This window comes from Myxine glutinosa, chromosome 5 (assembly GCF_964187855.1).
Source record: "Myxine glutinosa chromosome 5, kmMyxGlut1.1, whole genome shotgun sequence".
Lineage (NCBI taxonomy): Eukaryota > Metazoa > Chordata > Myxini > Myxiniformes > Myxinidae > Myxine > Myxine glutinosa.
In genome coordinates, this window is record NC_136265.1 from 51,075,915 (window position 1) to 51,099,763 (window position 23,849).

General features: G+C 46.3%; 1 protein-coding gene across 2 annotated transcripts in view; it reads right to left on the minus strand.

The window, feature by feature from the left end:
- Positions 1 to 23,648, minus strand: part of LOC137428111 (uncharacterized) — a 218,517-nt gene extending 194,869 nt beyond the window's left edge. The window contains exons 1-4 of one of the 2 annotated variants that reach the window (XM_078778043.1): positions 23,380 to 23,648; positions 14,220 to 14,282; positions 11,738 to 11,800; positions 1,210 to 1,386 (exon numbers count right to left, since the gene is read on the minus strand). In XM_078778043.1, coding sequence (XP_078634169.1) covers positions 1,210 to 1,386; positions 11,738 to 11,800; positions 14,220 to 14,282; positions 23,380 to 23,497 — 421 coding nt within the window. In that variant the 5' untranslated portion in view covers positions 23,498 to 23,648. The remainder of the gene's footprint in view (positions 1 to 1,209; positions 1,387 to 11,737; positions 11,801 to 14,219; positions 14,283 to 23,379) is intronic. The other variant, XM_078778044.1, reaches the window with a different exon arrangement.
- Positions 23,649 to 23,849: the final 201 nt, after the last annotated feature.

Consider the following 23,849-nt stretch of genomic DNA (forward strand, 5'->3'; position numbering starts at 1 on the left):
TCTCACCGTTGTGCAGTCTTTGATGAATGTTCAATACTGAGATACGAGTGTAAGCCTTGCTGCACACAAAGCACTTGTAGGCCTTCTCTCCTGAATGTAATCTTCGATGATGGGTTTTTAAATCTGTTGAGAGAAAGAAAGACCTTAGGGCACACAGAACACTTGAACACAGCTTCTCTTGTTGGTTATTATCTCCATATGCGGGTTTCAGAAGGTGGAACCTCCTCCCAGGTCTCAAAGTATCCACCTTCGTGTGTGTGTGTGTGTGTGTGTGTGTGTGTGTGTGTGTGTGTGTGTGTGTGTGTGTGTGTGTGTGTGTGTGTGTGTGTGTGTGTGTGTGTGTTATTTGTGCATATAATATGTTTAAAAAAACAAAAGAAAGATGCTAATCCCATTCCCTCCTTTCAGGCCACTGTTACCCCCCCCTTTCTCAACCTTTTGTCAACATCCCATCACTGGCTCACAGGTTATCGCAGTAACAGAACTTTTACCGAACATGACTTCTGACCTTTAACCTTTGACCTCGTGAGCCTAAAATCAAATCCGTTCATTTTACCTCATTATACATACCTGCATCAAGTTTGACTTAGGTCCCTTCAGCCATTCTCAAGTTATCGCTGCAACAAAAACCTAGTAAGTAACCTGTAACATTTTGCAAGTAACAAACGGAGTAAAAACTGAGTACTCCCTTTCAACGCACGTCATCACCGGGCCCCCTTCGGCACCCGGCGTTGACATCATACAGCGCCTACAGATGGAATAGGAAAGGAGCGGTGCACAATAAAAAAAAACTCAGATGTAAAAAGAAAGAGCCCAGGCTCAATGCATGCGTTAAAAGAACCAGGATCTAGTAGAAATGGTCAACATTGACACGTAACTGAGTTGTTGAACTCCTTTATAAAGGAAATCATCCAAAGTTGGTGTCGGTGATTGTAACACTGCGGAACAACGTCACAGAATTTTAAAATGGTTGTGACCGACTTGTCCAATGTGATGCAACACTCTTGAATATGTGTATTTTATGTGCAATGTGTATTTCAAATGAAACAGGTATCCCTGATTGTTCACATAAACAATACAAACATCTGAGTGAAAACAATTTAAATGGATCTGTCATTGTGCAGGGTTGGAACAAAATTATTTCATTGTTAAATAATGATTGGAACAAGTAAACACAATGTGATATGATTTATTGAGAGCCTGGCTTACCTTCGTACAGCTTAGCAGTTTTGCTTGGTATAGCAGTGTGTAGAGAATCTTGGTATAGCTTAGCAGTGTGTAGAGAATCACACGGTTCTTGCTTTACATGAGTATTGCTCAAAGCATCCTGGGAAGTCTGATGAAGGTTGTTTTGGAAAGTTTCTGATTTCACCACTTGAGATTCACCTGCAAACCATGTGACAACAATTCGTCACAATAGAAGAAGGGATAAACAAGAAAATTTAAACCAAAATTAGCATTCTTCGTGTAATGAAGAAGAAAGGTTCAGATCTGTTGCAGTCCCCTCTCTGGTGGTGAGATAAGCAATGTGCTATAAGAGGTTTGGCCTGAGCGCGAGGGAGCTGTCTGTCTTTCGTGACGAATTCGAGCTGGTAGGGTTTAAATGACGCATCTTTATATGGCTTGCTTTTTATAGGGTTTTATATGATTGCCTGCTAATACGTGATTATGTTTTGTAGATGACGTGGAAAATCGATTTCAATAAAGCTCATCATCTTGAAGGAGTTTTGTAATAAAAAATCATTACATTTTAATTGAAATCGATTCCTTCGCTCGGATCCCATGGACAAGCTACTGCGACTCGAGAAGTTATGTGGGGACCCTCAGGCGATGACGGGGAACACTGGCTTCGTGCCCTGACTAATTATATTGCCACGGTTCCAGAGATTACAGGGGTGCAAAAACTTTCTGTGCTCACTTGTCACGTTTCCAACACCGTTTTCGATTACATTTCACATTGTGAGAATTATGAGACCGCTGTAGAGGCCTTGAGGGAAATCTACATAAAACCTCGTAGTGCTTTGTACGCGAGACACATGCTTGCTACAAGGCGACAAGATCCCTCTGAGCCTCTCGAACGTTATCTTCAGGAATTGAGAAGACTCGGGAAAAACTGCATGACTGAGGCTTGAACGGCCGCTGAGACAGCTGATGATCTGATGCGAGATGCCTTTGTGACTGGCCTCGCGTCACCTGCGATACGACCAATATTACTGGAGAAAACAGCTATGACACTCGAAGATGCATACGATCAAGCTCGAGTCCTACAGCTCGCTCAGACTCGCTCCGGGGCATACAACCGATGATCGAGCCTTTGACGTCTGACGCCTGTGCCGTTCATACTCGGTGTGCGCTGAAGTGAAGCCTCGTTTCTATAAGCCGCCGATGGGGACTTTGATTCACACCGGCCATCCTTGGGAGCGACTGGGTGTCGATTTCAAGGGACCTCTACCTTCATCGATCCGCATCGCTTCATGCTCACGGTTGTAGACGAGTACTCGCGATTCCCTTTTGCGTTCCCATGCCCTGACATGGCATCCGCTACGGTCATCCGCTGCTTGCATCAGTTATTTATACTGATCGGATATCCGGCTTTCATGCATTCTGACAGGGGGGATGCACTCTGCTATCGAAAGGTATCAGTACTATGGCTGCTGAAAGAGCAGCCACCTAGTCCAAGAGCAGTATCACAAATGTCTCAGGAGGTGAAGACTTTCCTTCTAGAGCAGCGTTTCTCAACCTTTGATGGCCCATGGCCCCCCTACCGAGTCGCTTAACATTCGTGGCCCCCTGCCCTTCAATAAAAGATGCAGATTTCGTTTTATGAAATTTATTTACTCAGTCTTAAAAGATAAATCAAAGTAAACATTTTTCTAAGCAATACAATCAATGAGACACTTGCTGTTGGGCTTGTCTGGCGAGGCCTCTTATGTCCGGCTCCGTCTTGGACACAGCAAGGCGAATATCGTTCCCAACGTCAAGACGGTTTCTGGACTTCGTTTTAATGGTCGCAAGGTCAGAAAATCCAGATTCGCAAAGATATGTTGTGGCGAATTGAATGAGCATTACGGATGCCTTCTTGCTGAGTAGTGGATACGCATCCTGAACAGACAACCAGAAGGTGGAGAGGTCTTCTTTGTTACTGAAGACCAGCTTCATTGCTTTTGAAACCTTCAACTCTGCCAGCTCCTCTGCTTCGTCTTCAGTAGGTTCAATTTTTGCGTTGAACGGGTCTTTGTGCCACGGAACATCCAACGGTGCATCGTCGAAATACGATTTGAACTCAGCGGAGAGATTGTCGAGATGTCTAGTGATGCAATCTTTGATGCCGACGGGAAGCTCAATCCTCTGCGTCTGCAGGTGCTCGTCCAAGAAAGGAAACGAGGCAGTGGACCCGGCCTTGATTCGTGCCTGCCAGACTTCCATTCTAGCAGACAGTCCGGCAAGCTTGTCTTGAACGTCACTGACTGTCACATCACGGCCTTGCAAGGGCTGGTTCATTTCGTTGAGTTGGCCGAATATATCGGCCAGGTAGGCGAGCATCATGACGAACTCTTCATTGTCGAAGTGGACATGGAGGTTGTTTTCGTTGTCTCGCAGGAAGATTTCCACCTCAACCCGGAGTTCATACAGCCGAGAGAGGCATTTCCCCCTCGATAGCCAACGGACTTTGGTGTGGAACAGAAGTCCAACATGTTCCGCTCCCATTTCGTTGGCCAGTACAGTGGTACCTCGGCTTACGAGTTTAATCCGTTCCGTGACGGAGCTCGTAAGCCAAATCGCTCGTAAGTCAAAGCAAATTTTCCCATTCAAATGCATTGAAATGCTATTAATCCGTTCCAGCCTCAAAAAAAAAACACCAATTTTTTTTGTTAGGTGCTTTTAAATAACAAAAATGTACTTTATAAATAACAAATAATGTATAAACAAGCACGACCTCGTATATACTGTACATAATACAAGAGAATGTAAAGAAATAAACTGGACCTCTATCCATGAAGATATGGAGAAGTTGTTGTTTGTGTGGTTGAAGGAGAAGCAGCTCGCAGGAGATACCGTGACCGAGAGCATCATGTGTTTGAAAAGATTGAAACTCGGATATCGAGCACGGACCACGAGGTGTTTTTTCTTTTTTCTTAATCTCGGTTTCAGTGAACTTTTGCTCTGTGCTCACGTGTACTGTACCTGTACCTGTAATGGTACGTCAGAGGATGGCACCTGTTGTCATCATATTAAGTGCAAGATGTTCTGCATCGTAAGTTGGTACACCGTGGTCTTTCGGCGGTGTTTAAGCCGGCCGTCTTGGCTTCTGTCACCATTGGCATTGAGTCTTTCGATGTAGGTAGGTCGTTGTGTGCCGGTGCCTTGGCCGAATTCCTTCATTGCTGCATTGTTAGCTCACCTGGTTTTTTATACCACATCTTTGGTTATCGGACCAGCGAATGACGTCATCTCCAAAGTATGGCTTATTCTCACTTGTCTTGGACGATCTTCTACTTCTAGCCTTCCACCGTGCATTTGGTGTCCACTGTACTTACTGTACAGTGCCTGGTAAAATTGATGTAATGGTTTTTTGACCGTCAACGCCATGAACCGTCATGAACCGTCAACGCCATGAACCGCTAACACTCAAAAGCCCATTTATCGCGCCTTATAAAGCAAAACGCAAACCGAAAGCCATGCCTCTCAAGCGAGGCGTGCTTCCGTGGTCACGTGATCCACAGGTGTAGCTCATTATACCCGCACGCGCGACACGCTTTGGCGGTCACGTGACCAGCCACTCTGGAGGCGGGGATCCCCGCCGATGACGTCACCGGCTGGAGCAAGGAGATTCCTCGATCCTCGCTCATGTATTTCGACGATTGCGTGTTTTATATCCAAGCAGAGATGCTTTCACGGCAAGATAACCGCGTGACCGGAACCGGAAGCCACAACCGGAAAATTCAAAAAAATAAATTTTTTGAGCTCGTACATCGGATCTCGGCTCGTATCCCAAAGCAACAAACCGCCCGAGCGACGGCTCGTATCCCGAAAAACTCGTACGTTGGGGCACTCGTAAGCCGAGGTACCACTGTAGTTGGAAGAGCCGATGATTTTTGGCCTTCGCACGAATGAAGTTGATCACTTTGACCGCGACGTCCATGACTTCCAGCAAACGAGGCGGAAGAGTCTTTGACGCAAGAGCGTATCGGTGTAGCGAACAGTGGGAGGACGTCACATGGGGCCATTTGTTCTTCACAAGCGTGACGAACCCTCCTCTGACGCCGACCATCACTGGGGCACCATCAGTACAAATGTGCTTGAAATTCTGCCAACCGAGTCCGTTAGCTTCAAAAAAAAGAGTCCACAATAGCTTTGATATCTGCCGCTGTCGTTGTGGTTGGTAGGGTATTGCAGAACAAGAACTCGTCTAATTGAAGGCTAGCCTGGAGCGTGCTTTGTTTGATTTCGGAGCAAACTTGACGGCACACATCAGCAGTCATGTCGTCAATCCGTCGTCGGATCGTGTCATTAGAGAGCGAAACTTGCTGGATCTTCTTTTTCGCCTCTGATCCGATCATCAATTCCACCATTTTCTCTGTACATGGCTTGATAAGGTCCTCAGCAATAGTGTGCGGCTTCTTGCACTTCGCAATTCGGTATGCCACTTCGTAGCTGGATTGAAGAGCAGGTTTTTCTTCTGGCCGGAATCCAAATTTGGGAAGTGTCGCTTCACGGTCATATCGTGATCGTTTCACAGACAGAGCGTCGATATTATCTTCCTTCCTTCCGGGATGCATCTTGTCGCGATGGTTTGAAAGTTTGGAAGGACGTAGTGACGCATTTGACATCACGACCGAGCAGTGCAGACATTGCGCGCAGTCCACGCCATCTCGACTGACATTCGTGAATCCAAACTTGACATAGCCGTCATTCCATTTTCGAGCCTTCGACATCTGAGAAAAAAATTGCAAATACGAATTAATTACTTTTGTAACGGTAATACAGTAAGGTTGAAAATTAGGTTTAGAAAAGTGCTCTGGAGGGAAGGAGAAGAAAGGAAGTAGAGATGTAAAGAAGCAGAAAGAGATGGAGAGAAACTCATCTACCCTTTTTTAGAGAAGGTTAAACTCATCTACCCTTTTTACTTTGACACTATGACCGGAGACTCGTCACCTTAATTGTACATTACAAGCTTCTGCATTCTGAATCGCAGTTTTTCGGCATCCGCTCGTGGCCCCCCGGTCGAAGGCCCGTGGCCCCCTTGGGGGGCCACGGGCCCCCGGTTGAGAAACGCTGTTCTAGAGCAAGGCATCGCCCTCAGCCGGACCACTCCGTATCATCCGCAAGGAAACAGACAAGTCGAACGATTTAATGCTATTGTCTGGAAGGCCGTGGAAATGGCTTTGAGAACTCGGGGCTTGAGCCATCATCAATGGGGTTTAGTGTTACCCCAGGCCTTACACGCTATAAGTACTCTCCTATGTACTGCTACAAATGAAACTCCCCACGATCTAATGTTTCGTTATCAAAGGCGTAGTTTGAGTGGACAATCCTTGCCAGGTTGGCTATCCGAACCCGGCCCTGCCCTTTTGCGAAAGATGGTCCGCCATAGTAAATATGAACCGCAAGTCGATCAGTACACGTGCTGGAGGCGAATCCGGAATATGCCCATATTCGGATGGCGTACAGACGCACGACAACCGTATCAGTTCGGCATTTAGCTCCTTGTGGTGAGGATCCACGTCCTGGTATTAGTGAGGAGCATGTAGTCGGACAGGAACCGCTTAACACATCTGTGTTGTCTCCTCTTGGGCCAGTAGTGGATTCTTCTTCTTCTTCTGGGCCCCTGTTGCATGATGGTGTTCCGATTCGTGCGGAGCCACTGGGGCTCGGCCCTGAAGCAGACTCTCCTAGTTCGGCAGTGCCCAATGTGGTCGAACCTGAGATCAGTTCTGTCGGCTATCGTACCCGAGCTGTAAGAGAGCGTCGGAAGCCGGTTCGTTTGGGGTGGTAGATTGTTTTTTGTTCTTTGCTGCTGAACGATGTTATCTGTGGGGTTATATGCCATAGTATGAATTATGTTCATGCGTGCTTCGTGGGAATTTTAATTGGTGGGAGAATGTAATGAAGAAACTAGAGCTTCCAGGGAAGCAGAACTCAACTGAACTGACTGGACAACTTTAAAGTAGGTCAGTTGTCTGTACTAGATTTGACTTAAATGAAAAGCCAACAACCTTGTGTAATAATTTTAAGGTCCTTGTATCCTTATACTTGTCCTTGTTTTACAATTGATACAATGCTACACTTTGCAACAATGTTGCAGAAATATAGTTGTGTAGATAAAAGGAAACGGGTGTAATTCGCTTTCAAAGTCACCCACCCCCACATCTTGTCCCAGTGAACATGCCCACAAAACGTCGCAAGTGCATATTTAAGTGACGTCAGAATAAATATTTGTGGACGTTAAAGTCTTAACATCGTTTCGGAGCTGAAAACAATATGGCGGCCTATGGCGGCCATTTTGTGACGGATCGGGTTGGAATGCAATAGCAACCTACCTTGTGTGGTAAGGGTTAAACATTCTAAGTTTGATCAAAATCTGTTAATATTTGTGGACGCTAGAGTGTTAACGTCGTTTTCATGACCAAAAACAAAATGGTCGCCTAAGTCCGCCATTTTTCAACGGATCGGGCTGAAATGTAATACCAACCTGGTCCTTGGGGTAAGGATGCTGCATGTCAAGTTTGATCAGAATTGGTTGATATTTGTGGACGCTGGTGTGTTAACGTCGAAAAGTTAACGGAAGACAGACGACAGACGCCGGAGGGTTCAGTATGTGATGAACTCAACTGGACGGTCGTCCAGTTGAGTTAAAAAGAAGAAAAAAAGTAATGAAAAAAATCTGTTGCAGTTCTCTCTCTGGTGATGAGATAAACAATGTGCTATAAGAGGGTTGGCCCGAGCACGAGGGAGCTGTCTGTCTTTTGTGACGAATTCAGGCTGGTAGGTATTAAATGATGCATCTTTATATGGCTTGCTTTTTATAGGGTTTTATATGATTGCCTGCTAATACGTGATTATGTTTTGTAGATGACGTGGAAAATCGATTTCAATAAAGCTCATCATCTTGAAGGAGTTTTGTAATAAAAATCATTACACTTCGTAGTGGGGAGAAACGCACAGGGTCTCCAACCTGCACAAAACACAACACGCAAGCACGGGGTCTCCAACACGCAACCAACACAACACGCAAGCACTGGGTCTCCAATACGCACACAATACAACATGCAAGCACGGGGTCTCCAACACGCACACAACACAACACACAAGCACGGCGTCTCCAACACAACACGCAAGCACGGGGTCTCCAACACACATAAAACACAACATAACACACAAGCATGGGGTCTACTACACGCACACAACATAACACACAAGCACGGGGTCTCCGACACGCACACAACACAGCACGCAAACACGGGGTCTCCTACACGCACACAACACAACACAACACACAAGCACGTGGTCTCCAACATGCACACAACACAACACGCAAGAATAACCCTTCAGAATTAAACGCAGTTGTTTAGCAATGCTCTTCTTCTTCTTTTTTTGCCAGATGGATGGACGAATGGAAGGACGAGCCAAATAGTGAAGTGGCTTCACCGCTTAAAAACAGGGGATATGGTAATCGGCTCCGTCCATTTGTCTGTCTGCCAGGTGCAAGAGCAGTATCACATTTTGGTGCCATCCCATGGGCATGACGAAATGGTCACATACAAAAAAATTGCAATTTTTTTTTTTTTGCCGCGTCGCAGACGCTGGTCATAGAGTGCCCTCTGCTGTTGTTGTTGTTGTTCTTCTTGTTCTTCTTCTTGTTCTTGCAGAGAAGACAAAACCTCAAAGCTCCACCCATTCTGGGAGAGGCTTCATATAAACAAATATCCACCATTTTGTTAACTCGCATAGCTTTGAGGCCTGTTTTGTAGGCCCGTGGTGTCTTCCTCTCTCACACAGTTTTATTTCAAATCAAATTCGATATATCATTTCATTTTTCACAGTCGCTAACATAGTTTTAGACTCGGTTGAAAAAAAACGGGAAGAAAATCCGATGAAAGTTGCCCTTTATAGAACGAAATGAATTCTCAAAGGCCTGTAACTTCAAGTCCATTGAGATTTTTTTTTTTTTAAATCGCAGCATGGTCAGTCATACACCGCCCGAAATAACAGATGGGAAAATGCTGAGATATATTAAAAATTCGTCCATTTGATGACAATCGTCACGATGAAATATTTAATTTATACGTCGTCACAATAATGTGGAGAGAGGAGCATAGCTTCGTTCACGTGTCGCCACATACGGGAAATTGCCGAGATTTTTTTTTTTTTAATCGCGGCATGGTCAGTCATACACCGCCTGAAATAACAGACGGGAAAATGCCGAGATATATTAAAAATTCGTCGCCACACACGGGAAATTGCCAAGATATATTTTCACTTTGCACAAAAATAACATCAAGTAATCGAATCAACAGGAATGTCCTGTGCCTATAACATCGACGTTATAGGCACAGCTGCATCTCGGCATTGTGTAACATCAACGCGGCTTTTGTTTTAATTAAAACTTTTTGTACTTGTTTTTTAAGGATTTGGAAACATGTTGAAAACATTGAAAAATGAAACTTAGTCTATGCAATCATTATTAGGGGATGCGTGAAATACATAACACATTTTGGATTTAACCCCTGGTTTCATGCCCTAACGGGTGGAGACTTTGGGCCACAGAAGTCAAAACGAGGAAAAAAGTTTTAACTAAAAATTTGACATTGGATCATTGCTGGTGCAACTTTTTGCCATCGTTCAACTTTGTGTTGGGTGGGAAGCATGGGGATTTGCGATGGCACGCCATTGACCACTTTAGTTTCTCCTTATTTTGTGTTGTGCAATAGGAACAACAGGCATTTTAAGGCCATTTTCCCTGCTAGAGCGGGGGTTAGTCTTACGGTCCCCATGACAATCTTCTCTATTTTGCCCTATTTTCTGCATCTGCCCTTGTTAACCCCCTTGCCCACATTTCTTCTTCGACCATCTTTATCCAAGTCTTTCTCGGTCTTCCCCGTCCTCTACTTCCTTCCACATTCATTTCCATCACTCTTCTCAACCAGTCACTTTCATCCTTCCTCAACACATGACCAAACCATCTCAAACTGTTTCTCTTCACAGCATCCATCACAGGCTCTATTCCCATCATCTTTCGCAATTCCTCATTTGGCTTCCTCTCTCTCAACGATACTCCACACATACACAGAACCATTCGCATTTCCACCCTTCGTTGCTGCTCTACGTTCATTACCCATGTCTCGCTCCCATAAATCATAACACTTCTCACACATGCAGCGTACACCTTTCCCTTCAGCTTCAACGACACTCCCCTCCTCATCAGCACGCCACTCAGTTCCCGAAACTTCTTCCATGCACATCTCACTCGAGCAACCGTTGCCGAGTCTGATCCACCTTCTCCATTCAGCAGGTCTCCTAGGTAACAAAATGTTTTCACACTTTCCAGCTTCACGCCGTCTCCAAGATCCAACTCAACATTTCCTCCATCTGAAGCACCCTCTGTGCACACCTTACATTTGAATGTAGCTGCCACACTGGTTAATGACCCTCTCAAACCACTACGTTTTTGATGAACCCATTCAGCGCACATTGTACATTGAATGGAATTCACTCCGACACCCTTCCTGCACACAGCACATGGCCACTTCCCAGTTCTTTCCACCTCACCACATGCTTTACCACTTGCCATCACCTTCGTTTTTCTGATATTCACCTTCACACCTTTTGTCTCCATACATTCCTTCCACTTGTTCATCTTCTCCTTCAGTCCATCCATACTTTCTGCAATCAACACCAGATCATCTGCATACAACAACTCCCACGGTAAACCCTCCTTTACGTTCCGATCCAGCACCTCCATCACAGCTACAAATAGTAGTGGACTTAGTACCGACCCCTGATGCATGCAATAGCAAACAGGGAATGAAAATCCGGCCACCTTCATCTCAAACTTACCACTGTTCCCGTCCTTCGTCCTTACAGCGGTGCGCGCTCTTTTGTACATTGCCATCACTACTCTGATCAACCATTCCTCCACTCCTAACTTCCTCAATGCCCATGTCTCTACTTCACGTGGAACCCTATCGAATGCTTTCTCCAGATCAACCAACCCAAGAAACAACTTCTTCCTCTTCTCCATGTACTTCTCCTGCAACTGCCTCACAATAAAAAGCATGTCTGTCGTTCCTCTTCCTGGCATAAATCCAAACTGCATTTCGTCAATCTTCACTTTCTTCCTTATCCTCCTCTCCAACACCCTTTCCAATACCTTCATTCCATGCTCCAATAACTTTATCGCTCGATACGAGCCACAGTCCAGAGGGTCACCTTTCCCCTTGTATAGAGGGACGAGGCTACTTTGTGCAATAGGAACGTCCATTTTTAGTGACGATGTGGTTGATCCGAATAGTTTTACAGATTTATTTCTCATGTAACACGCAAGTTTACCCTGAACATCTCAAACAAATATTGTGATGCTTCAATTTGCAGAGAGGAACAACGTGGCCATTAATAACGAAGGTCATTAATAACGTGGCCTTAAGTCCAACAGCATCTCTCACAATATACTGTACAATGTACATGTACACATGACTGTCAGTAACTGGAACAAGCAGAATGTTGTTGTGGTTCAGACCTTTCTCTTGAGATATCGAATCATCCTCAAACTCAGATTCCACCTTCACTTTCACAATCAAATCTGAAAAGAAAAACATCACATTAAAACTGAACTTCTAAGGCTTATGAACTTCAGGTTCTAAGGTTTATGGAGCACCTGTAACACAACTTACAAACACACACATCAGATTTTTTAATATGATCAAACTAGGGGGAACAGGTCCCCTCCCTGGGGTGCGAGGTGGGTTCTCCATTCTCCTAGGGTACTCCATACCTCTCTTTAATGAAAGGCAGCGAAGAATATATCTTCGGGACCATGTCCAGCGCCGAGCATATAGCAATTTTAGCAATGGCTGATGGTAGTTGATCCTTGCGGCCCTCATACCTGTGCACAGTTGGCAAGTAACTATCCACTTGCGCTGCCCTGGAAGTCACAACATCCACTTTGAGTTGGAACATTGTGCATTGTGGCTCGTCCAAATGACTGTTCTTACTGGCCAAATGCCCACCAGCATTTCTAGCCCACCAGCTAAAAGAGCTGCATCCAATGTCCTGCAGTGTGTTTTCACCCATCCGTGTAAAGTGTCAGAAGCCTCTTGCTGGGATGTTTTGCTGGGTCCTTTCCTATCTTTGTAGATCGACAAAGGCATTGCTGCCTTTCTCTTATCTTGGGAGGTCCTTGCCACATAGGCAGCCATTTGAGAATGAAACCTTCCTGAAACATAAAGCAGCAAATGTTGGAGGACCGCATTTTTGGAGGACACCTTTTTTCGGCTGCTCGGGAATTTGGCCACTGCTGGGATGCCTGTAATTGGACAACACTCCAGCCGCACAGGTTTGCATCGACCTCACGGTCTTGCCTGGAGAAATCCAGAGGGCAAGGCAATTTTGCCAGGTTCTTACATGAGGTCACACAATGTGGGGACACTATGGCTTCAATGGAATTGTAAACAAACATAAAACACCAGACTTAAGTTTAAATACAGTTGGGTACCTTGGATGATTGGCCGTAACTTCCGGGGCACTCCATATCAAGTTTCATCGAAATAATGTTTGTAGTTTCAGAGGAAAAAGCAAATTCATATATTGGAGAGTCAAATCTGGATCCACTTTAACCCCCGGTGGACCAGATTTTTTAATGCCGTGAACAAACTTGAGTTGTAACATACCAAATATCATTTGTGCCAAATTTGGTCAAAATCCCACCAGCAGTTTCAGAGAAGAAGTTGAAAGTGTTTACGGACTGACGGACCACGTGCCATCGCATAAGCTCCCCGGAACAATGTTCCAGGTGAGCAAAAAACTGGAACGACACTCGGTAGAGCACATACCTCCACCAGGCTGAACAGTTTACATTTTATATTCCACTGACAGGCCGGATCTCGATCTGGACCTGAACCATGATCAAATTGACTTGTTCTTGTCGCCGAACCAACTCATCCTCCTAGTCCACAACTTTTTGAGATATCCTGTTCAGTGTTCACAGACAGACAGGCAAACAAACAGACAGGGGTGAAAACATAACCTCTTTTTTCTGAAAAAAAAATCAAACAGTTTGTTTTGTATCCCAATGATAGGCCAGATCTGGATGCAGACCTGAACCAAACTCATCCCCCAAGTTTAGTCATAACTCGTCCATACATTTTTTTTGAATATCATGTTATATATCGCTTTTCACCCGATCTCTCAATGGTGAAGAATCACTTAAAAAAATTAAATAATTCTCGTATCTGAATCCATATTCAGATCTTCACAAAAATCGGATCGATTTGGTCTTGCCACATATGCAACTTTTCCACCAAGTTTCGTTCAAACCGTCCACAACTTTTAGAGATATCTGGTTCACAGACAAACAAACAGACAGAGACACACAGGGGTGAAAACATAACCTCCATCCACCTTCGGTGGCGGAAGTAAAAAATAAATGACTAATTCTTCATCGAATCACAATACTAATTCGCATTAACATCGCGCCACACCAATACACCGCCCAACAGCCATTCGTAAATAAATTATGACTGTGAGATCGACCAGATACTTATATAAAATATAAAATAACCACCTTTAGAGGCCATTTTTCCCCGCAAAGCGGGGGTTGGCCTTTTTCGGGAACCGTGGTTGTTGTTGTTTTTTGGTCCCCTTTTTGAAGCAATGTTTTACGGCCGGATGCCCTTCCTGATGCCAACCCTTTTTGCCGCCTTTAACGACAAACAGGGAATTACCAGTGAACTGGTACTCAATTAGCCGACCTCGGAAGGATGACAGGCTGAGTCAACCCCCCTGGCGTTAATTCAGCGATCGACCGGGATTCGAACCCAGGATCCTAGGATCCTAAGCCGGCACCCTAGCCGCTAGCCCAACACCAGGGCAGGTGGCAAGGGCAACACCAGGGCAACACCAGGGCCCACTTCAGATGGCAAAACAAGCAAACATGGCATTCCCATTTTATAACAAAGACTAACTATAAATAACTATAACATGAAGATTGTTGTTGTTCCAACCTTTGTCGAACGAGGAGGACTGGTCCAGAAACTCGGACTCCACCTTCACAACCACAATAAAATCTGAAAATAAAACATCGCACTCAATCTCAATTGAAGGAACATTTCCAAACAAACTCGTTATCACAACATTGCACATATTCAAAAGGTGTTTGATTTTAAATCTAAAAAAAAACACTTCTTTGACGAGCTAGAATCACCTGCTCCATTTACGAGCAGTGTGGAGGGAGAGCGAAGGGAGGAGGGGAAGGTGGGAAGGATGGTGGGGCAAATATATTTTGAGACGTGGCTTATAATCCCCCTTGTCTGCAGCAGGGGTCCGTAAACCACTTGCACTGTGGCACATGCACAGACAAAAGTCGTTTCCCACGCCACCCACGCCCCTCTCAGGTGTGTGTTTGTCGGGTGAGGGGACGGGGGGGTTGGGGGTGGGTGGGGGTTGTGCTCATGGTTTGGCCCTGAGTACTACAAACACTCATCAAAATTTGGTGGGCATCGACTGTAAAGTATCTCGACAAACTGCGATCAATTGTCGTACGCGTTTATTCACTCTGCCAATCAAGGCCCGATTCACAGCAGCGCCATCCGAGCTCTGGCGTAGGGATACAACCCGGTCCCGGTGTAGGGATACAACGGTGAACATTTGCACTGCATACATGACATCCTCCCCTTTAAGTCCAAAATTACCAAGAGCAATATACGTGCTAGATTTCCAGAATTGACATTTCAAAAGCAACATTTCCAAAACATGTGAAAATATGTGTGCAAACGGTTATGAGAATAATGAAAATACGTGAAAATAGAACATGTGTCAACGTGAAAAAAAACATCTTCAAAGATTCAACCGGTCGGGTGCTTTTCTCTCACGCATTGAGCGTCGCGGTGTACCAGTGGATACAGAGTCCGAGGTGATTCCTTTGGGTCGCGGTGTACCAGTGGATACAGAGTCCGAGGTGATTCCTTTGGTCTCCACGAAGGGTGTAGCGTTTGCAGAGGTTTTCGGGGCATCCGAGCTGGCTGGAGCGGCCACGACGATCTCCGGCAGTGGCGGGTCGAACTGTTGTCCTGACTGTGACGATGCTACAGGCTCCATCGACTCACAGTGACGGTAGGTTATGTGGTCCTGATGTCGACGAATTTTGCGGCCGTCCTGCAGGCGAATCACACTGGACAGTGGACCTGGCTTCTCGATGATGTCTCCCGGTAGCCACGTCGCACCTGCACCAAAATTTCGGGCAAACACTGGATCTCCAATGTTGATACATCGACTGTTGGACGTCTTATCGTGCACCAACTTTTGATTAAGCTGGCTCTGATAAACATTTGATGATATGTCTGGTTTGAGATTGTCAAGTGTCGATCTCAAGTGTCGTTTCATCAATAACTCAGACGGAGCTGCACCGGTTGTTGATTGTGGCGTGATGCGGTATTTGAACAGGAGACGAGACAGCTTTGTTTCCAGGGTTCCCTCCTGAAGTTTCTGCAATCCGGATTTGATGATTCCCACGGATCGTTCGGCCAAGCCATTTGAAGCCTGGTGATGTGGGCTGACAAACTTATGTTTGATGCCGTTCCGACGTGTGAACTTGGCAAACTCGGTACTGGAAAAACACGAACCGTTATCACTCACGATCATCCTGGGCAGACCATGAGTGGCGAAACAGCGTCTGAGTCTTTCGATGACAATGGCTGACGTAGTACCACGCGTCACATAGGCATCAATCCATTTTGTGTGCGCGTCCGTAATTATTAGAATCATGCTGCCGTTAATAGGCCCGGCATAATCGAGATGTAGGCGATGCCACGGTTCGCTGGGCCATTCCCAGGGATGCAGTGGCGCTTTCGCAGGTGTATTCCGGGTGCTCTGGCAGGGGTAACAATGTCGAACATGATGTTCGATATCAGCATCAAGATTCGGCCACCACACATAGTTTCTGGCGAGTGACTTCATCTTCACAATCCCGGGGTGACAGTCATGGATTTCATCCATGACCCTGGAACGCAGATTTTTCGGGATCACGACACGACATCCCCAGAGTAGGCAACCATTTTCCACGCTGAGTTCGTTTTTACGTGCTTTAAAAGCCGCAAAATCTGGGTCACCCTCAGGTAGCAAATGCCATCCAAGCTGTACAGCCTGGACAGTTCTGGACAGAACGGGGTCTCGTCGAGTATGAGTGCGGATCTGGCCAGAATCGACAGCACAATCTTCCAGATGATCCATCAGTGCGATAATGGATCCTGGTGTAGGCGAATCATCAACGGATTCTGGAAGGGGTAACCGACTCATGGCATCTGCATTTGTGATAGACGAACCGGGCTTATAACATATGGTGTAGTCATAAGCAGCGAGAAACAGGGACCAGCGGATGATCCTGGGCGGTAGTGTGTCAGATGTCGCCTTAGTTGGACCAAACAGACTGATCAGCGGCTTGTGATCAGTGCGAATCGTGAAATGATGTCCAAGAAGGTACTGGCGAAATTTGCCAACGCCGAAAACGATTCCCAATCCTTCCTTGTCAAGTTGGGAATAGTTTTTCTCTGCCGGGGTCAACGTTCTGGATGCAAATGCAACCGGTCTTTCTGTACCATCAGGCATCACGTGCGATAATACACTCCCCACTCCATACCGACAGGCATCGCATGTCAGCACAAGATCCTTCTCTTGATCAAAATGAACGAGAACATTGGACGATTTGAGCAGATCCTTAGAGGTCTGGAATGCTGATTGTTCACTAGACCCCCAGCTCCAGGAGACTCCTTTCCTCAAAAGCCGATAAAGGGGGCCCAAAACGTCGGTCACATTCGGGATGTAACGACCATAGAACTGAAGCAAACCGAGGTATGACTTCAATTCGGTCACATCTCGTGGAGAAGGAGCATCCTTGATAGCTCGGACTTTCTCATCTGTCGGGTGTAGACCCTCGGCATCAATCGTATGACCCAGGTACGTGACTGATGGCACCATAAACTTGCACTTGTCTCGACGCAAACGTAGGCCGGAGTCCGAAATCTTCTTCAGAACTCTCTCCAGGTTCTGTAGATGTTCCGCGTCCGTACGACCAGTAACCAGAATATCATCCTGGTAACAAACGACGTTGCGTTCGGCGGCAAACAAACTGTCCATGACACGCTGATAAATTCCAGGTGCAGATTTCACTCCAAAACTAAGTCGGTGGTACCTATACAACCCACGATGCGTGTTGATGGTAAGATACTGTTTCGAATTCTCGTCCAAGCAGAGCTGTAGATAGGCGGATTTGAGATCGAGTTTCGTAAAAGTCTTGCCTCCCGTGAGACGAGCATAGAGGTCTTCGATCCTCGGGATTGGATATTTATCCAATGAAGAACACCTGTTCACGGTCATTTTATAATCTCCACAATCTCCACCTTCGTCGCCATGTAAAGTATCTCGACAAACTGCGATCAATTGTCGTACGCGTTTATTCACTCTGCCAATCAAGGCCCGATTCACAGCAGCGCCATCCGAGCTCTGGCGTAGGGATACAACCCGGTCCCGGTGTAGGGATACAACGGTGAACATTTGCACTGCATACAATCCTATTTTTATGCGTCCACCGATGAAGTCGCCGGATGCATTATGTTTTCGGGGTGTCCATCCGGCTGCCCGTCTGTCCGTCTATGCGCCCATCCGTGATAGGTTTTCCTTCCCACAATAATTTAAGAACGGCTGAAGGGATATCAGTCAAACTTGGTGCAAGTATGTATAATGATGCAACTATGAACCGATTAGATTTCGGCATCAAGAGGTCAATGGTCCCGTTAGGTAACAATTCTGTAACTGAGCAAACTTGTGAACCAGTGATGGGATTTTGACCAATCTTGATATAAGCATATATATGTATAATACTAGCAGAAGTACCCGGCATTGCCGGGCGGGGGAGGGGACCGGGGGGGAGGGGAGGAGAGGAGGAGAGAGGGGGAGGGGAGAAGAGGGGGGGGAAGTACCCGGCATTCCGTGTATAAACGTGAGGGAGAAGAGGGGGGGTGAGGGAGGCGGAGGGGGAGGGTGGGAGGGGAGGAGAGGGTGGGAGGGGGATGGGGAGGGATGGGAGAGGAGAGGGGTGGGAGGGGGGAGGGGGAGGGGAAGGGGGAGGGGGAGGGGGAGTGGGAGGGGGGGGGAAGGGGAGGGGGAGGGGGCAGGGGGAGGGGAAGGGGAGGGAAGGGGAGGGCCAGTCAGCAATGACGTTGCAGTTCTCATGGTCGGAGAGCAGCACAACAATCGCGACATCGTCCTGAATCTTCGCAACAGCACGAAGCGGATTTTGGAGACTCACCGATCCTGTGACGCCCTCCAGTACCGGCGTTGCCGGGTGGGGGAAGGGAGACCCGTACATTCCCAACCCGTACATTCGCCCTCTCGACTCAAGCTCACTCGGACAAAAGCCTCGCACAAATTACACCGTGAAGGCCCAATGGCCATGTCTATGCCACAAATCAAGTACGTGAGCGAGTCGGGCGCACTGAATTGAAAATATATAGAATGCTCATACTCCGTGAAAAGTGAAGCCAACTGGCGGCGGGGATGGAATAACTCACATTATTTCAACCTGAGAGGTGTTTCACCTCGCTCCGGTGGATTTACCTGCCGATGCGCTTATTACTTGGATTTGTCCCAATGGAGCAAGGCGATTAAGAGGTCAAGGGATACCAGAGTCAACGACTGAAGTTCAGCTACATCTTAGCTCAGCCACAGCTAAATACAACACAAACTATACATGAATAGGCTAACAACGGCACGTTAACATTTTTTTTTTTTTTTTTTACTTTACTTTACTTTAAACACTTATCGCAGACTCATGCGGCACACTCAATTGATTGTGCTTATTTGGAACATCACGTGATCGCTCTGAGCGAATCAGCGCGCTACTCTGCCACCGGTCAGAATCCGTGTATAATATTCCTCGCTGAAAAAAAATATATGTGAAACATGCTACTATCTATGCTAAATCATGCTAAATCATGCTAAATGCTAATCATGCTAAAATAAAATCTATGCTACTTGCTGGCGGCAAGGAACATCACGTTAACGCGTCACGAACATCATTCGTGATCAAGTCATCACGTGATCGTGATCGTCATCAATGTGCGCGAATGAGCGAATCAGCGCGCTGCTCTGCCACCGATTCAGATTCGCTGGAAAAAAATATGGATCTAAAGATGAAAGAAAAAAAAACCTATGTGGTGTGAATGGCAATGTTCGTCGCTGAAATGTGAAAAACGCAATCGCTTTTCGCTCTGAAATACGTGCGAACGCGTAACTGAGTTAATGGCGGCAAGGAACATCACATGATCGCTCTGAGCGAATCAGCGCGCTGCTCTGCCACCGGTCAGATTCGGTGCATAATATTCCTTGCTGAAATGCGCTGAGGTAAAAATATGGTAAAAAAATATTATGAAATAAATTTTTAGGTCAGCCATGTTCTTCCCAGGCTCAATGGCCATGTCTGTGCCAAATATCAAGTACGTGAGCCTCTCCGTTTAGGAGTCTATCGGTAACATTACACACACACACACACACGCACACACAAACTGTGTTTTATATATATATAGATTATGATCTAAAGATGAACAGATTAGATTTCAGCATCAAGAGGTCAAGGGTCAGTCTGTAATAGGTTTTTGCTACCACGATATCTTAAAGGTGAACCCAAACGCTCAGACCACCTCAACATTAATCTATCCATTGATACCCTACAAAATAGATATGATGTCTTTTTCTGATTTCTGATTTATAAAGTCGGTAATTTTGCAATTAAAACTTGAAATGTTATTATTTACATTTAGCCGTGACGTCAAAACTTGGAAGTCAACTGCCAAATCCATACTGTCTGTGGGTTACATCGTGGGACTATTTCACTCAAATGGCAAATTTCTACAAATATGTCTAGTTGAAGCATCCTTGGTGGTTGCAGTAATACAAACCGAGATGGTGTCCTGCTACACCAATGGCCAAAAGATCCGAGAGTTGACAGAAATTGGACGAGGTCTTTCCGAAATATCCGAGTGTGGATTGGGCCTATAAAATGTTCACTTTTGTGCTCGGAACATTTTACAAAACACTGTTATGAAACAACAGAGATTGCTAGATCTTGTGGTTATCCACCACGATTGACAGAGGATGCCGTCCCCACGATAAGGCAGAAAAAACAGCCGTCACTCAAAACTATAACACCATCTTTACCCAGCTACCAGCACATACATGTACACAGGCAATTTGAGCGTTGAATCAAACACCTATGCTGGCCTGCCGGCGACCAATCACACCTCATCACCACCCCTCTGTCCCCCCTCCACTGGGGGTGAGACATCGACATGGCACAACACAGCATGGACACGATGGTGGGACACGGCACAGATACGACCACAGACACAATGATTGAAACGGGACGATTCTGTAACATTCAGCACCCCCTGGTAAACCTGCTATGGTGGGACAAAGCTGCATCGTGTGCTGCATCATGGCATATTTCCTCTGACCAATCCCAGGGGATCGCGGGCGCTCCCAGGGGATCAGTTAATGAAAAACTGACGAAAAACATCAAATGAATGGAAAAACAAAACCTACCAATCTGCAGTGAACATGCGACCGGCGTTTTCATCTACACTACGAACATAACACCAACATCTTCACTAACACCAACTTTATCTGAATCACTCAAAACAATACAGCTCCCCAATTCCCCCAAAAGTGTTTCCATAACTAATTTTGTCTCGAATAGATTCATCACAATCCCACTGATCAGTTTCAACACACTGAAAAATTTCAGAGTTCGCAACGACGGTGGAATCAGGATAAGAATCCGAGCTCGAAACAATGTTCTCGATGTAAACCGCCATCTGGATCAAGGTGAGTTCATGGTGTGACGTCACTGGGGAAATCAAAAATCGACACTCCAGGGCTTTTTCCTACACTTTACGATTGGCAAAAAAGTTTTCAAAAATATTTTCCCTTCAAATTAGAGCGAGATCAACGATTTTCAGTACTTTTTAGAAGAAAAATATTTTGCATTTTGAATCCCCTGAGCAGATGAAGGGAACCAAGTGAAACTTGGTACAAGTACGTACGTATATTGACGTATTGCAAAGCAATTCTCGCTCTTGTTTTTTCTGATTCTCTTTCTGCACTAAACGCAGTGGAATCCCTACAGCATGGATGTAGATAGTATTACTTGGTTCTTGAGGTATTGCATTTGATCAACATTACCAATTGGAGCAGTTTGGTGGTCAACCTGTGTTGGATCCCTGCTCGTGTGGGCATTGGTGGGGCATTAAGCATGTGGGCATTAAGCCTGCGACCTGGCGGCTAAACGTGCCCTTAAACTCAAGTGTGTTACCCAAATCCCTCTGGACCCGTCAGACATTATGAGCCTGGCCAAGGAGCAGATTGAAAAAATATGGCAATCCCAGTGGGCTCCCCCAGTTGGGTTCTCTCGTCTCTCTCGCATAGACCTCTCTCCAGGTAAAACTTGCACACTGCCATCTTAACTCATACCTCCAAAGGATAGGACGTCATGCTACTGGAACCTGCGACACTTATAGGAACCTGAAGATCTGTATTCTTTATGTTTAGGTCACCTCATCTCGATTCTCGAAGAGATTTATTTATAAAAGGGGTTGTGATGTCCTGATCCGGTTGTCTGGTTGTCTGTCCATCCGGTTGTCTGGCCATCCGTCTGTTAACTTTTTGCTATTTTTTCTATCACTCCCTTATCACCTGGCTGATTATTATGAAACATGGCATGTGAATACAAGACAATATCCCAAACAATCGCTTCGACTTGGATTTTTTCCATTTTGGATAATTGTTACCCCCACAATTCGGATCCCTACTTGTACCTATTTCCCAATTGCAATAGCCGAAAACCAATTGCTCTGAAACCCAATACAACCCTTTTGTCCAATGGTCTGCAGGATCGCTCGATCTTAGAATTTTCGATTTCGTATTTTTAGAATTCGGATCATGGTGGCTATAGGAAGGGGTTGCCCGCTGAAACGTCGAATCCCCCACTCATCACTTATTTACCAACTGATTGCTCTGAAACCCGATACAGCCCATAGGATCCATATTCCATAGGATATTCTGATAGTCCATAGGATCGCTCGGATCATAGATCATAGATAGATCATATCAGATCATAGTCCGATAGTCCATAGGATCGCTCGGTCTTGGATGTTTCGATTTCGAATCAGGGGGCTCCCAGGGGATCAGGAGGGCTCTCAGGGGATCAGGAGGGCTCTCAGGGGATCACGGCACCTTCCAGGGGAACAGGGGGGTTCCCATGGGTTCAGGGAGCTCCCAGGGGTTCAAGGGGCTCCCAGGGGATTAGAGGGGCTCTCAGGGGATCAGGGGGCTCTAGGCGATCAGAGGGGCTCTCAGGGGATCAGGAGGGCTCTCAAGGGATCAAGGCACCTTCCAGGGGAACAGGGGGGCTCCCATGGGTTTGAGGGGCTCCCAGGGGTTCAAGGGGCTCCCAGGGGTTCAAGGGGCTCCCAGGGGATCAGAGGGGCTCTCGGGGGATCAGGGGGCTCTCGGGGATCAGGGCGGCTCTCAGGGGATCAGGAGGGCTCTCAAGGGATCAAGGCACCTTCCAGGGGAACAGGGGGGGGCTCCCAGGGGTTCGGGGGGCTCCCAGGGGATCAGGGGGGCTCTCAGGGGATCAAGGGGCCTTCCAATAGATCAGGGAAGCTCTCAGGGGATCAATGGGGGCTCCCAGGGGATCAATGGCGGCTCCCAGGGGATCCTACCAAATCAGCAGAGGTCTGAGTACGTGTTGTATATCGAGCCTCACGACTCTGAAAAAAAACGCCATTAAAACAAAACATATGATGGCCTAAGATGACGGACCCACATCACATCTACATCAAATCGTTCAAGAGGTGCGGATTGGCGGAGTGGATCTGAAGAAAATGTTTCGCCATTTGAATCAGAAGCATCCCCGATTCTGCAGGGAGATTGTGAAATATTTGAAAAAGAGCGAGAAATCCATTTAGTGTTTGAAATTACATAAATAATCCTTCATTCCCCGCAATCAGGACTGGGTACGTGGTGTATATAGAGCCTCACGACTCTGAAAACGCCATTAAAACAAAAAAGCAGAAGAAGAATACCCCGTATGGGCACAAGACCGTCACGTACCGGATCCGAACTTATCCGCGGGAGATTCTCCCGGACCGAGCAGGTTCCTCCCATCGGAGACCCTCGTGGATCCCGGAGGGTTCACCTTGTGTTCCTCACCCGAGAGATCTCGGTTCATCAGACACAGTAGAGTATAGTGTAGTACAGTAGACTACAGTGCAGTACCGTGTAGTGTAGTACAGTACAGTACAGTCCAACACAGTCGAGAAACAATGTCCGAGTGAAGACCTTCTGCTCCGCTCAACGATCTCTGAAACTCTTTTAACTCCACAATTCCAAGTCGCAGATTCGTCACAACCGAAGATTTCTTTATAAACATTCCTGGTTAAATGTTGTTAAATGTGAAGAGGAGGCGACCTATCTCCGGCACCCTGAACAATTACATTACAACCTACAGGGGGCACTGCACCAGCGGCACAGCAGCGACATCAGCCAATGATGCTACCCCACAGGCTCGTACCGCAAATGAA